At 35.7% G+C, this 17,351-nt stretch overlaps 1 protein-coding gene across 1 annotated transcript; it reads left to right on the plus strand.

The window, feature by feature from the left end:
- Positions 1–5,641: 5,641 nt before the first annotated feature.
- Positions 5,642–8,817, plus strand: LOC134538598 (uncharacterized). Its single transcript, XM_063380025.1, has 2 exons — positions 5,642–6,164; positions 6,256–8,817. Exon 2 carries the CDS (start codon positions 6,985–6,987, stop codon positions 8,815–8,817), a length of 1,833 nt encoding a protein of 610 aa, XP_063236095.1. The 5' UTR covers positions 5,642–6,164; positions 6,256–6,984.
- Positions 8,818–17,351: the final 8,534 nt, after the last annotated feature.

Below are 17,351 nucleotides of genomic sequence, written 5' to 3' on the forward strand. Positions count from 1 at the left end.
TGTAACTAAATCATTTGTGCCCACCCGAGGGCACAAATATTATAATATTTTCCTGAATGTAAAGTGTGATCCAGGCCTCAGGCAATGGACATTTAGTTGAAAGAGGTTGCTGTTTCACCCACACAGAGTTACGGCATTACATGATCAGCAGAGGCTTAATTTCAACCTTTTAACTGGGTTGGCAAGGTGTACTGGGAGTCCTCCCCCAGGATTATTAATAAAAACTAGCATTAAATTTTTAGTTCTTTTAGCTTTTTCAGACTAGTTTCACTATTAAGATTATAATATACAAGTTCCACTAAACATTTTATTGTTCTGTGCTAAATAGGGCTTGATTAATATTGAATCAAGAAAGTGCCATGTGTGTAAAATTTTATTTTACAATTCTTTGTAAATATTTAATATATTTACTTCAAAATGGGGTGACTAAATATTGGGCTGGATCATTCTGGAGTGGCAACTGTGCCGTCACCCGACCTATGTGAAAGGCCCGGGGGGTACCTGACGGGCGCTACGGGCGTCGCGGTGCTCTTGTTGTCCGGAGGGGCGCCAGGCTAGCGGGCTGCTAGGCCGTTGGTGTTGGGTCGTGGGTACTCTGCCCCCGCGTGCCCCGCCAGGTACACGGCTTGAATCTACCCTGAATGGCTCTTCCTTGACTGTGAAGGCCGCTCGGCCGTGTGGAGGACGGGAGACTCCGGAAAATTAGTATACACGAGTTGGTGAGAACTACCTTTAATCTAGTCCCGCTACAAAACACTCTCACCAACACTTGGCGACGTCTAGCCGTTACACAATTAACATAGAAAAAACATACCACTACGCGACACTGATGGTTACCGCGGCAGTCTCGCGGGACGCGGGTCGATGCTCGCTGGAGACGGCCAGCGCCGAACATTAACGGGTGCAGGGGGGGCTCTATGAGCGGGCTCCTAAATTAGGCGAAACACTTACGTGAGTGATACGATCTGCCGCACGGTATCACGATGAAGACGGTCGGGATAGGCCCGGTTCCGTAAAATACGCGCCGAGTCGACGTGGGCAGCTATGAATTAATGAGGTTTAAATTTAAAGATTTAGTATAGAATAAAAATTAATAAACTGAAAGAAACTTGGATGCTGCCCACGGACACACGTCTGTTCCCGGCGCGGAGTGGTTCGAGACTGCCGGACATGGTCGCCTCGCAAGGAAGAGAAACTTTCTCTTCTTTGTGAGTCGGCGTCAAAAAACATATATTAATTTAATTTACTATATTACCAGTTAAAACATGTTCCAGGTGCCCAATTAAAATGTAGCACCTGGTAATTGGGTGCTTAAGGCTTAACAATAGTTTTAATGTATTTAATTATTTAAAATGTGACATCAAGTTGGCGACTGTATTTATCAACATATTGTCTCACTGTGAGCTGTAATAGTTGGATTTCTTCTAATCTGACACGATCCTAGTCACGGACATTTTAATTAAGGCCAGTGGCCGCGGTGACTTTTAATAAGGTTTTTTGTCTATTGGGGTCACGCCCGGGACGCTCGCCTGACTCAATCCGGCTGGGCAAGGGGCGCGCTCCGAAAACGGGATACGGTACTGGCGGTGCGGAGCACGGGCTTAAAGGCCATGGTCGGTACGACGTCAACTGTCACCCCTTGCCACCCTCGAATTACAGCTATGGTGATCACTATGCTCAACTTTATTAGTAGTATAGTAAAGAGACTCCTGAGACAGGGTGCAAGGTGCAGATTGGGATTGTATGTAATGACGTGCAGTTTCGTTTTTTTTAAGGCGAGGTGCCCGTGCGGGCGCCCCTACAAAAAACATCTTTATTATATACAAGTACACAGGAACACATTACATTATACATGGGCACAATGGCCTAGAGGGTAACAAGTGGGTAGTACGATGTCCAGACCCCTCCGACGTCAAAGGTCACGTTTGGTTAAGTCTCCTTGTGTATTGTGAGAGAGCATCCCGCACCCCACATAAAAACAGTGATTGTCTGTACAGATCATCGAATAAATAATTCATTACTGAGTTGTGCCGTTGGCTGGGGTCTCGGGTTCGAGTCCCGCCGCGAGTCTAAGGGGCTGGTAGTGCTTTATGGTGTGTTTTTCCGGGAGGGTGCCAGGTTAGCTTGTACGTCCAACCAATGGGGTGGGTCGATCGGCCCCAGTGTGCTTCCCTAGACTCGGTGGTTGTATCTTAAGGGTGGTATTAACTGCTAGTAGACAATCGTGACACTCCCTGTTCAGCATAAGGTGGCTGGTTCCTAACTACAGATGTAATACATGCACTGGAACTGAAAAACGTGTGGTACAGGTATTTATTAACGGACATATTTGGGTACACAATATTGCATGACACTACTATTTATTGATAATTTGGACATAATTGATACACAATATTACACGACACTACTCTTGATTAATTATGATTGTCTCTCCCTAAGGCAGTCCATTAGAGGGGGGAGTTCGTTGGTTGTCCTGGAGTTGGCCAGGTCCGTAAAGTGACTGACCTTAAGGCGGCCCTGTGGCCCGTGGCCTTAAGGCAGGAATTACGACAGCTGGGTTAAGCCCTGCACCGTAAAAACCAAACCGGGGTCGTGTGGGGAATTGACATTACATAGAATTTAGTTCATGACTATATTTGAATTGGTCCATGCAAAACGGGCTTCAGTCCATTTTCCCCCTCATAATTCCAGTTTGTACTTGAGTAAATAAACTATTTTATAGTAACATATGACACGTTATAACTTTTTTACTACCATTTTATCTGATAAACAATTGAAAATAATATAAATACTAAAATAACAATAAATTTTTTTTAAAAAATATGTGTGATAAAAAAACTTTTCCATGCAAAAAGGACTTCAGCCCAACAAATATTATTTTTTCTCTCCCGACAAACTATGTACAAGAACAGTAATATAGATAATTCATATGAGTGGTGACAGTATTAGGTACCATATAAAAAAACGTGTTATTGTAGTATTAAAATCTTAAGGCACAGACAGTTTTTTGTGTTTTTCTCAAAACACTTATTTAGGACTGAAGCCCTTTTTGCATGGACCGATTCATTTACCAGAGTGAAGAATCGGTGAGTTACTAAATTGAAGGTTCCCCACGGAACGAACACATTCACCCCGGGCCGCGAGCTGATCTGGACTGCCGGAGGGGGCTGTCGCGCGTGGGTGGGGGGGGGGGGGGGGGGGGGGGGAACGTTCCCTCCGCGCGCCAAACCACAAGTGAAGAAAAGAAATTATCGTTATTCAGTTTTTAATTGAAAACTTACTTGTTAATTGTACATAACCCTTGTTTGAATATTAATGCTGACATTAGATGTATTATGAAATATTGATTAAAGCTTTAGTATAAGAAATTGAACAAATATTGTTTTAAAAAGATGAGTCAACTTAACAACTACTGACTAGTTGGTAAAAGCCACTGGTTATGTTTATGTTTGTGGGTTTGTTCTGGACCTTCAGCACCTTGTTTCTTACTTAAATTAAGGTTCTAGGCTGCGATGAGATTTAAGGGTGTTCATTAAACACTGTGCCCCGAGGGGGCTAACACTCGTGCTCTACTACGCACATTTCTTATAACGTGTTAGTTTAAGGAGATGGCTTGATGAGCTTACTCCGTGGATTATTATCGGTTGTTTGCATCAGGTGCAGTTCCGTGACAAAATTTATACACTGGGAGTACTTGCGTATCTACTCCGTGTTTGATCCGGGCCTTCCTTCTTTTACGATTGCGAGTGAACATCTCACATCCCACATGAAAAATAAATATTATTTACGAGAGCACGTAAGACTACCATAATAACAGTATTCCGCCTGGCCTTTTCGAAAAAGGCGGAAAAGTACCATAATGGAAAACTGCCATACTTTCAAAGGATAAGATGGAGTTCTGCCATACTTTCTTATACACTCCATGGAAAGAGTACAGCGGCATTGCTCTAGAAGTAGTGTATAGCAGGGGTGCCCACAAGGGGGGGGGGGGGGGTAACGACGCAGACTGCGTGATTAAAATTTCAGGGGGGGGGGGGATGGTGGTTAAAAGACGAGAAAAATGTATATATTATTTACATAATTATAGCGTCTAATGTGAAAATACGTTTCTGGTGCTTTGATAATTGAAAGGGATCTTGTAAATCAAATTGGCAACCCCGCACTTTCCTCAACAAAAGCAGTTTGGCATTTGTCGGTCCAGGATGGAAATATTACCTGATATGACCAAAATTATTATTAGAAAATCAGTTTTAATTAATGCAAAATGTGATGAAATATAATACTAAAAAAGTATAATATTATAAAATAATTGAGTAAATCATTGAGAAAATGGCATAAAAAATTGCTGGGGGGGGGGGGGGGCATCATTAGGTTAGGGGGGGGGGGGAGTCATAGTGTTTGGGGGGGTGGGCACCTCTGTGTATAGAATACTCGGTAGATAGCACTGTCAACACTCTAGCTGTTTATCAGGTTAACTTTAAAGCTTAATGATTGTACTTCGGACGGTGATAGTTGCAACTACAAATAACGTCCAGATCGTGGACGAGAAGAAAGAAATGTTCCCAAAAATGTATTATTGGGAGCAGCACTGTATTATTATTACGACGATTAAAAAAAAACATATGGTAGTTTTCCATTATGGTACTTTACCTCCTGTCTTGACGAAGGCGATAGAAAAGTATCATAATGGAAGACAGCCATAATAAAAATGGCTCAAGGGGAATTCTGCCAAAATTTCTTATACATTCCACGGAATGAGGAAAACAGCCTTACTCATAAAATCGTAATGTAACTATAGCTTCATAGAATTTACATTTTTGCACACTGGAATACTTGAAGTAATTGTAGATCATTATTTAATGAGTGCAAATCCAACACAAATATTCAAGGGTTTTCTTATGTAATGTTTTCATTATTAGGGTGATAGAACACAAAAATCTCAGATTTTAAGATTTTTAAAGTCCATCTAAAATTAGTTAAAGTCTACAAAATGTATATTTAAGAAATATTTTTGTGTAGTGTAGTTTGTTGGCATAGGTCAAGCAGCACAGGCGCTCTAGGGGAGACATAGGCTCGTACATGGAATGTTGGTGGGCTTTGCACAGGCTTGCAGTCTATCAAAAATAAACTCTGCTCAAATTTAAGTATTTTTTCTATTACGAAATAAAAAAAAATATTACTCTGCGTAGCATATTATTCTGCTTCTTTAAAACTGCCAGATCAAATTGAAATTCGGTTTTTTGTGCCTTACGACATTTATAAACGAAATATGACACATATATTAAAAAATAGGTACCATATAAGCACATTGAATAACAACCAAAAACACATTAACACAAGACATACAATTATACATATCAATAACTTTACGACAAAACACGAAACAACACAACATACAGATAGATAAAGTTTATAGTAACTAATTGGTAACTTTGGTTTCCACAAAAATCTTAAACAGAAACTAAAATTGGGTTTACAAAATAACTAAGTATGTAAAATAAACATTTTAAAATAACTTTTGGCTTATATTTTTTACCAATGAATGTTTCCAGATTATTCAAAAAGAGTTATAATTTTTTTTTACAAATTTTATAGTTATTAATGGTTTTAATAGTGTCACTAATTCTATAATTGGACCACTTTCTGCAGAAAGGAACCAACCCACAAAAATGGGAAAAATGAGCCAACCTCGTTACTTGAAAAATTATATCTCATTCTACATTCTGCAGAAAGAAACCAACCTCTAACTATTTTGTGCACCTATCTATGTGATTTTTAAAGAAGGACTGAAAGTTACTTGGGATGTATTACATTCTGCAAAAAGGAACCATGTTGTTTGGTTCTTCTTTGCAGAAAACATATAATGGAAATTTTTTTCAGCAGAACAGAACCATGTGAGTTGGTTCCTTTTGTAGAAATGTATACCTATTGTTCTATGATCTGTTTAAAGTAAACATTGATGTTTACAGAGTGCAGATACAGACAATAATGCTAGTTATAGATTTCAAATAGCTATTACAGATTCTTAATGTGGTTAGTGTCTAAAAAATATGGACATTTTTAGCAGGGGTAAAAAATTGGTAGAGCTTTGTATATTACAAAACCCAGCTAACAATAGTGATTGTGAAGCAGGAGAGAGTTTGAGGCAAGTTCAGAGTATTGAGGTAAGTGCAGACTTTAATAACAAAAATAATAATCTAGTTATTTGGTCGATGTAAGTAATTATCATGATATAAATGTGTTATTTTATTTTAGGATGCTTCCAAGGATAATAAAACATGTGATGTTTGGCCTGGAAATAAAATGTTGTTGGATAATCCTGTTAGCAATCCAACAACTGAAAGCAACATTGATATAATACTCCAAGAAGAAGAGGGAAATAGAAGAGAGAATAATGTACAGGTGTGTGCAACATATATTATATTTAATATTGATATAAGTTATTGGTTGGAAATAAAGATTTTTAAATTCAATTATATGTTATTATTTCAGGACCCTGAATGTACTGGACTTCCAGTAGTAACTCTCTGGCAAAATGACTTTGATTCAGTACTGTTGCCAGAACCAGGAGTTGAAATAGAGTTCATTACTGCTAACTTCACAAACACATCCCTGGCTGGAAACCTAACTACAGAGATAAATGGGACTGGCTTTGAAATACACGTTAGTACCTTAAATTTATTATTAATATTATTCTTGGCCTATTTGTTTAAAAATAATATAAGTACACATTTTAATAATAACAATTTAACTATTTTAGGATACTGATCCCATCGAGAGTGTACAACTTTTGCCTGCTGATGAAACTAGTTTAGAAGTAACCAGAAAAAATGCAAACATTGTAGCATCTACAAGCCATGATATTCTTCAGGGAGAAGAAAATATTAGTGAGGTTAGTGTAAATACAATTTTATTCATGCAACAAACTCAAAAAGTGCTTGGAAACTTAAGTTCTTATAAATAAATTTTTTGTTCCAGGAGGAAATGTTAGTTCACCAAAATGCTGATACCGATTCAGACTTCGCACCTAAACCACCCGACTCTCCGCAGAAAGGATGTGATCCGCGGCCAAAGCGAGGGCGAAAGAGGAAGCATGAAACTTCAAGAGAAGAAAACAAAGCAAAACGAAATAGAAATGAAGAACATTACAACAACAAAGGTGTAAAAGTTGTAAAATCTTTCAAAGATTACCGATGCAATTGCTCACAAATGTGTCACGAGAGACTTTCAGTAGAAGTGCGAAAAGAACAGTATATAAAATACTGGGAGCTTGGTTCTTATGATGCACAAACCAATTTCATTGCTGCTCATGTGTCTGAAAATACAAAGAAAAGAAGCCAAGGAAAAAATGAAGCAAAGAGATGTTTTTCAAGACGTTACAGATTTGGCAGTGAAAATGTATGTAGGGATATATTTGTCATTACTCTTGGAATTTCAACTAAAAGAGTTAATACCGCACTAAAAAAGTTAAGGACTTCTTCCATTACTGACAAAAGAGGCCACACACAAGGTGGGAAGAACAAGATATCGGATGGCAAGAAACAAGAAGTAGTGAGACAGATTTCCAAAATACCAAAATATAAATCTCATTACAGACGGGAACAAACTGGTGCTAAATTTCTTCCCCCAGGCATGACCTTACAAGATATGTATGGAGCCTACAAAACTGAAGTTTCTGAGCCTGTTAGTTATTCCACTTATAGGCGCATCTTTCTAAATGACTTCAATCTGAGATTTAAAGCATTGAAAAAAGACACATGCAATTCGTGTGATACCTACGCAGCAAAATTGCAGACTCCGTATTCTGAAGAAGAGACATTGAAAATAAAGCAGGATCACGACAAACACATTGATATTGCAGAAGAGGCTCAAAAACTTATGAGGACTAACATGAAGGATGCAAAAGACCAACCTGCAATGGAATGTTTGACATTCGACATGGAAAAAACGTTACCACTACCCAGGATTCCTACCAATGTCATGTTTTACAAGAGACAGTTGTGGTTGTATAACTGTGGCATTCATTATGGAAAATACAGCAAAGGTTTGTGCTACGTTTGGGTTGAAGGTCAGGCAGGTCGTGGTGCACAAGAAGTTGGATCATGTTTACTCCACCATATTGAAAATAAGATTGAGAAAGACACAAAGACACTTATTTTATGGTCTGATAGCTGTGGTGGCCAAAACCGAAACATAAAATTGACGCTCATTTTGAAAGCTGCTTTGGAATCTCATCCCTCGTTGACAAAAATTCACTTACGGTTTCTTGTATCAGGACACAGTTTCTTACCAAACGATGCTGACTTTTCTGATATTGAAACTGCTCTCAAACATCAGCAGCGTCTTTACCTTCCCGAGGACTACAAAGAAGTAATGAAGACATGCAGAAAAAGAAATCCTCTTGAAGTGGTTGAAATGAAAAAATTCATCGGAACATCCCAGCTGGAACAGATGGTTAGCAATAGGAAGATAGATGTGAACAAAGAAAAGGTTTCTTGGTTACAAACCAGAGAAATAATGCTAGAGAAGAACAAGCCTTTTTCTATTTTTCTGAGAAAAGACTTTGTAAGTGAATATTCAGAAATTGATATCAAAAAACGTCAAAGTGGCCGACCTTTAACCGGTTTCCGTGATAAACTAATACCTCTGTGGGAAAATGGTAAACCAATAGCCATCCCAAAGCTTCGTGACATAGAATCGGTAATGGATTTAATACCTGGTGATGCCAAAGAGTTCTACAAAGCCTTGTTTGGAGCTGCACAAGTAGAAGATGATGTTGATGGCTTCTCAGGAGCACCAGATTTTGATGTGGAATAGTGTAGCAGATGTTACTGTTTTTCAGACTACAAAACCAAATTTTTAAATAGAATCAGTGATGATTGTAATACTTGGTGATGACAAACAGTTCTATACAAAGCGTTGTTCGGAGCTGTACATGTAAAAGATGATGTCGCTGGCATCTAAGGAGTACCACATTTTGACGAAGTGTAGCAAATAGCTGTGGGTTTTAAACTACTAACAAACTACCTACTTATAGTTTTGAAGTATCTAGTAGTAAGTATTTTAATAAAAAATGTTACTATAAAACAGGTTTATCAAGGAAAAACTTTTATTTTATTAGTAGTTGTATGTAAATATATTTTGTATTAAAAAAACTACAAAATGTTTACTAATGTATTTACTTAAAGTTTCTGTCGTATTTATTTTTGTTAATCAAGTGTATTAAAAACTATTAATTTATAAAATCAGAAACACTAATAGTGCAGCTTGGATCATCCAACAAATTAAATAACAATATTATTCTATTCTGCATAAAGGAACCAATAAACAAAAAAACTATTTTAAGTGTTAAATAATAAACTTTATTTACTGAAATTTGGAGGGATGCTGCAGGAGTAATAAAAGAGCTGTAGTAGTGAATATTGACATTCTTCACATCCTTCTGAATTGTTTATTGAAGATACACTTTGACTATCATTATCTCAGTTCTTATGTTGTGTGTGTTGGTTCCATTCTGCAAAAAGTGGTCCAATTGCAAGTTGAAATTCTTAATCCAAACCGAGATATTGTGTCTGAAGCATCAAAAATGGTAATAAAACTTATATAATAAAATATGTAGCCTATAACTGACGTCTGGACGTCTAGTAAATAGAAACTGCAAATTAAATGTATATAGGAATGTAGCATATTTAAAAGCCTGAAATTTTAAAATATTAATTTAAGAATATTTTTTCTGCAAACTTTCAATTCTATTACAATCAAAATTAGTTATTTAATTCCAAAATAATGAAACAATATTTTACTTCATAGCTAATCAATTTGAAGAACAAAGTATACAATCAGGTATTGATGCAGAGGATGTTATAAATTTAATAAGACCTAAGATCTTGAAGTGCAACTAATAGTATTATCTACATGTTGGTGAAAAATAAAAACTTAGCATCCACTATAACTCGAAGGTATTAAAAGTGGACACCACGTTTAATTTCATTTCTTACTATGTGAAATTCTAATTAATTGAAGTAGTTTTTTTTTACTAAATGTTATACAATATATGCTATTGTAATTCAGAGACATTTGTTAATTTGAAAACCAGATCTGGACAGCTGAAATATCTTGCTGAATAGTTTCACAAACATCTCATCTTGATCAATTCTGTTACAGTTGGAACATCATTCATTAAATATTAAAGAATACTTAGTTGAGATAAACTACTACTTTGCGGAACACCTAATATCATGAAATTGAAATTGCAATTTGACTGCAAAGCGTCTATTTGTAAGATAAATTAAAAATAAATATACACACATACACATAATACTGTGTGTGTAAAGACGATCTTCCTAATTAAAAACTATGCGGTTTTACAGAAATAATATTTTTAGGAATAAAATTCATGTGCCTATAAATATTTTTTTTCGTCAAAAATGTTTACTACTGACAAAGATATTGGTCAATAGTTTGTTGACTAACATTTAACTGTCAATAATACTTCAAGAAAATATATACCGATAAATGGTTGCACACAACATCGGTATACAAACACTCAAAATATTTTATGTTTTTTTTTTTTTTTTTTTTTTTTTTTTAGTTTTATTTATAACATAGTGGAACGATAATTCTACAGTTACTAAAAACTAAAACGCTAAAAACTACAAAAAATATTTTCGCAAAACTCCGTTCCCCCGGAGAAACCCCCGGAATGGCCACCGCATGGGGAGCCCAAGAAAAGAAACGGGCTCCCCATTTGGAAGCCACCTGCAAGGTTTTTTTTTTCTGTTCCACCCACCGTTTATTTGGTAGCTTGACTTGTTACAAGGGATTGTATTCCTACCAGAGAAAATACCACCATTGTATCTGGGCAATCCGCCTTGGATGAGCCGGGGCGCGAACCCGGGTCCTACATGTCACAAGGCAGGCGCTCTACCCCAGAACCAGAGCGGTAGAGCGACAAGCGGCAGTCTTCTTAACACTGACATGATATTCCACGAGTTTACTGTAGTTTCGTGTGTCATTAACACGTGCAGTAACATCTAACCTCGGTAACGAACAAATTTATGTATTCTTGTGTTCTTCGTTCAGCATGAATTATATAATTCCATAACAGTGAAATATAATTTGTATAACTAGTCTGACAATTTTTTTGTTGTATTTCTGCAAACAAACCTACAGTCTCGCTGTACAATAATTATATAGAACTAGCTCATGCCCGGCATGCGTTGCAATGCCTCTTTCAATTTTTTTGTAATTAATTTTAAATAGATACACATATACAAAGCATCTCTATATCTCTCTATACCTTCCCATATATCTCCCTACGTATCTCTAACTCTTCCTATATATCTCTTCCTTTGTATAACAATATCTATATCTCTCTTTATCCATCTATATATATCCATATCACTATCTCTTTCTCTCTATCCCTTTATCTCTGCATCTCTACATCTATCTCTTTATCTCTCAATTTTTCTATCTCACTATATGTCTCTCCATACCTCTATATTTCTCTATATCTCTTTATCTCCCTACTTCTTTGTGTCTCTCTCCATATAATTTTGTCCCTCTCAATCTATATTTCTCTATATCACTTTATCTCTCTTCCTTTTCATGTGTGTCTATTAATCTCTCTTTATCTTCCTATCTCTCTCCATCTCTGTCCCTCTCTATTTCTCTCTTTATTTCTCTCTATATCTAAAGGGTCAGTGAGTCGGGAATCAGCATATCTATATATGGGCTGTTCCAACCGTGGCTCGCGTTGCATTCTCGCGCCGCGCACCCAGCAGCAAGCACCTGGTATGGACTGCTCTATCCTTTGATCGCGCGGCATTCATTTGTTTAAGAATACGGTGTAACTTCTGATCGTGTGATGGTGTAGTGTGTGGTGTATATGTAGTTGTTATGTATTGCAATTCATTGTGTTGGTGTGAGTGATACTTTACCTTGCAAGTCGGCATGAAGCCGCCTTCTCGAATGATATTAGCTTCAAAGGAAGTCATGCGAAAGCAGTTATTGTATTCAAGGATGTGTTGAAGAAAATGGCTGGAATCGAAAAAAAATACTCAAGCGCCATATTAAATTTCCATGGATACGCAGAAGGCATCAAAAGCAAAAACCAGTTGTCATGGAGACGAATAAAGCAGTAGTAGGGACCAGTAGTTGATTTGATGGTTTCCAATTGAAATGTTAGGAAAAGAATAACTTATTTTTTTTCTTTTTTTTTCACAAATTCACAGTGAACACAATACCGGTTTGTCACATGAAATTAACTGAGCAGAGAACAATGAGTAGCTGTCAAACAATGTATCACGCACCGGCGCCATCTACTTAAAATGTTGGTTTGTCCTGAATTTTTCCTGAATTTTCTTTGCTATAAACCTCACGGAGCCCGAGACCTTTCCAACGACTGCAAAACCGTGGAAATCGGTTCGTGCGTTCTGGAGTTATAGCGTCAGGAAGGAAAACCCGACTTATTTTTATATAGTAGACTACCTATAGACTAGTAAAAAAAATATGTAAAGAGCTTGCACTGTCGATGGTAAAGTTATTTTGAAATAAATATTAGATATTAAAATAGTGTTTTTCGTTAAAATATGTGTGTGCTTACAAGCATGAAGTTATTGTATAACATTTTATTTACTTGGTTTTAAAGTCACAGAAAAGTTAACTTGTTATATAACTTCTAGCTTTTTTTTACCGTGCTTAATATGCGCAGCTAATACTGGAAAGCTATTCAAACAACTGTTTTAAAAAAAAAGGCATTTACAAAATCTTAAATTAAGTACTAAATCAATGATAGTGTAGGAGATGTCAAACTAAAAAATACATTTCATACTGACATCGCCGGAATTTTAGATACAGGTAATGATAGTACCGACCTTAAATCTATCAGTTTTTGAAGACTAAAAATTTGGATGACACTAGTTTTGTGAGATTTGCTTACTTATTTTGAAATATTCACATTATTTGAATACAACTATATTTTATTGGAACTTGCAGTACTCCTGACTACATAATTCAGGGTTAAGCAAGAGCATAAATGTTTTATTTTATACAATGAAACCATCAGAAACTTTATTAAATCATCGGGATTATTAAACATGAAGTTCTTTGAGTACACGAATACAGAAAGTTTTAATTTAATATTAGTGTAGATCGCAGTGACATCACTATTTATTATTTGTAATTTTAATTGTAACAAAAATTGGATTTTTGTGATTTTTTTTTCAGATGTGTAATATTTTTACGTGTAATAGTATAAAACATGTAGGCCTATAATGTTTTAACTGTTACATAATAAAAAGTTCATGTAATAGTTGTGTATGTTTATTTCCGTCCAAAAATTATATTTTGTTCAAAACATTATCCTACAAGAGATTTCACTTATATTTTATTTTTGTTGTTTTAAATTATTATTATTATTAGAACCTTTCCTTCAGTTCAACAAATTAAGTAGATATAATAATTTCGTTATGAAATTATGTTCTCTTTACATACTTCACTTGATATTTTGAGATTATTACGATATAATGTATAATTTTATTTTAAATACATTTTTTATAAACGTACGGGTTTCAAATACCAAATAAATACTTAATTTAAAAAAAAAATGTTTCTTGCAATTGGAGAGATTGATTATATCATTATATGTATGTATGTATGTATATATATGTATATATATAATCTAGGATATACACCATTGCTGATGATAATGTATGTCATAAGAAACCTCAATAACAGACAAGAAAGATAAATGTGCAAATATGCAGAAAACAAGCGCAACACAGGGAACATCAAAACATTTAAAACATAGACAGAAAATTATGTAGAAAGAATAAGTAAAAAAAAAAAAGATGGACACAGTGGGCTAACAAAGACGAAAAATACTTTGGACAACTCACAGAATTGATTTTTCATAACTTTTACAAAATATTCTATTGGTAAACTGTTCACAAGAAATAGTTTGCAATGCTAAAAGAAAGATATTATAACTTTGTACACCACATAGCTTTGGTTATTTTTGCACATCTGAAATACGGTTTATTTCTAAAAAAATTAGCTAAAAATTGTATCCTACTTCAATTGATGTGTACATTCGGAAATTTTATTTTTTAACCATGTAAAAGATAATCGATCAAATATTCAACAATTTGGTTTTCTTTTACCGTGCTTAATATGCGCAGTTAATACTGGAAAGCTATTCAAACAAGGGTTTACAAATAACTTTTAAATATTGGAGTTACTGGGGCAACACAAAACATAAATGGTAACACTATTTTGTAGTGATACAGCTATTTTCATGTAAATGTAAAAATTACACAAATATGTAACTTTAGGTACATGAATAGGTCTGTTCCATGTCCAAAGAAAATTTACGGTGCAGAACATCAAACAGAATAATACAACGATGAAACTTAACTGATAAATATTGAAATAAAAAAAAAAAAACAGCGGCTACACAGACACACACAGGAGAACCCAGCGATGTTACAAAACAGCGACAACAGCAAAGACGAACACCGTAAGCAACAGTTAAGCGACAAAACAGATATTTTGAAAACAACAACGATGGTAGCACAGAATAATGGAGTATGTTTTTCCCAAGACAACAGTTGCGACGTTTCGGGAGAGAGATCTATTCCCTTCTTAAGGCACAAACAGACTGAGGTTTCTCATGACATATAGTTTAACGAGTAATGGTGTATGTCCGAAACTACATCTGTAATTTATTTACCTATTATTTAAAATGTTGTTTGTCGGTTAAAAATTTTAATTAATTAATTACACAGTTTTTGAAATTCACTGAGATACTGACTTCCTTTAAACAGATTTGTATTTTTTTGTTTGTTTTATGTGTATATTTGTTTACACTTCTATTAAAAAGGCACAGGTATAAGTGCAGAGAAGAATACTCAAAAGAGGAACCTGTTTCTGTAACAATAAGGGTAAAAAACGTAGTAAAAAAGAGGGTTGGGGGTTAGGGTGGCCTCATTTGTTTAGACAAAAAAAAATTATTTTACAAAAATTACAATGGCAGGAGTTTAAAAAGCACTTAAGGGATCGTCAAATAGCCTAAAAATGTATTTTCAAGCATTATCTTTGTAAAAGAGTTTCCGGAGGAGTGACTGGCTTCTGTCCTCCCCTTCCACAAATACTGTTTAAACCCATGGTAAATGTGTAAACAATATCACATGGTTACACGCACTACAAGGCGATATAGGTACCCAAAAGGCTGTAATTTTTGATAGTTGTACTTATAATATTAGATGTCAGTAATTTTTCAATACATGTGATGATAGCCTACATGGAGTACTATAGTCTGAAACTATGTATTTGTAATGTTATGCAATGATCGTACACTATACAAGCCAATCAGAAGATGAGAAAGGATACATTATCGAAGTTTATGGACCGAGTGGTAAGACACTAGATTAGTATCCCAGAGAACACTGGTTCAACTCCCGGCTGGCCATTGTCATATCCTCTTAAAGTTTTTAAATTAACAGAGAAACATATGGGTACCAGAACATGAGAAAAGGTCTGTATCATCATTCTTTCACATTTTCCTAACTATATAGGCTTCGACCTGAGACACATTTAAGAGTCTTCCCTACCTAGACCTCCCAAATAGATACACTTTGTTTTAATTTAGGTTAGGAAAAAAATTCTGTTCAGTGTAGATCACGACTCAGACGTGTTAGTGCGGTGATTCGTGTGTTTGTGTATAGAGAACCGACAACACTGGGCAATACAGATTGTACGTTCACCAAAAAAAAAATTGGTTGTCTGTAAAGTCGGTTTACGGACAATAGTTTAACGTGACAACGTCATAACAAAACATTGATGAAATGATTGCATACTTTTATGAATAAAATTGAATCATATTTATTGAATTATCACTATCTTATATGGATACAAAGAAGGAGTGAAATGAAATCCACAATTTAATTGATAAATTTACTTTTATTTGCACTCATTAATTCAAATATGTTTATTACTTTAACGAAGAGATTATTTTAACTATAACTTTTATGCATGTTTGCTATTTAACTTCTTCCAATCTGTGTTATTCTGTTAAGGATAGGACGATGATAGGAAAAGTAGGAAACGAATGGGAATGTTTCAAGTTTAATGTGCCTCGAAAAAGTCAAATCGATGGTTGTTCCAATCGAGTGGAAGAGAGATAGATGCGGCGCAAGCGTACAATGAGCGTAACGGGACACAGCGTAACGGGACACAGCGTAACGGGACAATGTGCGTAACGGGACACTTTTTCGTGCGTGCAGCCGGCGTTCATCGATTTATTACATCAAGTCATGCACTCCCATTGCACAAATCTTTCAAAGATAATATGAGAAAGAATGCTAGACATCACGAGAAGAATGATTGTGTTAAAAACCCACTACGCAAAATGTTAAACTGTGATCAGCGTAGCAGGTTGTTTACAAGAATTTAGAGCTTAAAAAGACCCTCTAGCGGATACAAATTAAACTAATACGATGGCAGTGCCCTCTAGCAGTGGCCTGGCAGGGCCGCCAGCCAGCTGTGTACCTGGCGCGTGTCGCGGTCCTGTCTGCGTTCGTAACAGTATGTATGCGCGTTAGCAGTTATATTCACTTGGCGTAGAGAAAAAAAAACTAAACTTTAATTTTGCATCCAAATAATTAATAAAAATAAAATAATAAAAGGAATGGAGTGATATAAATTAGGTTGGCAAAGTATAAATTCAATAAAATAATTAAAAAAATAATTCAGTATTCAATATCAATATGGACACGTCTCAAAAGTTAATAATTAAATTTTGGAAAATACACTTGAAAAAGTTTATGCACACTATTTCGACCACTATCATTCACAATAAATAAATGTTTTTAATGATATGGACCGGTATTCAATAGCAATCAATTAAGTATCAGATTTAAAAGCACACTAATAATTTTTTATTTGTATGTAGCCTTTTTCTTTTCGTTTACATTGTAAAAATCCACTCTCATAAATTTTTTTTTCATAACGCGCCTAAATAAGTATAACCTCAAAAAATATATATACTCGAACGAAACTCCAATTAAAAAATTATAAAACTATGCGTCCAAATTTTGGTAAGAAATACCCAGTGTTATATATCTCGTTGAAAACGTATTTTAATGCGCGCGCAAATAGCCATAACCTAGGTGTTCTGGTGTGTTACGAACTGTGTTCTTGGCGACTGGTTTTCTTTTTTCTTCCAAAGGACAGAAAGGGTTGTCTCTCACCCCCCGCCCTCCCCCAAGCACCGGGGTTGCGTGTAGGCGGGGGCGTGCAACGCGATCGGCGCGACGTAAGCAGACGCCGCGAGCAGCGAGCGCGGAAGAGCT

This window comes from Bacillus rossius, chromosome 13 (genome assembly GCF_032445375.1).
Source record: "Bacillus rossius redtenbacheri isolate Brsri chromosome 13, Brsri_v3, whole genome shotgun sequence".
Classification (NCBI taxonomy): domain Eukaryota; kingdom Metazoa; phylum Arthropoda; class Insecta; order Phasmatodea; family Bacillidae; genus Bacillus; species Bacillus rossius.

Coding starts and splice junctions, on each gene's coding strand:
- LOC134538598 (XM_063380025.1), top strand. CDS start 6,985: ATGTTAGTTCACCAAAATGCTGATACCGATTCAGACTTCGCACCTAAA.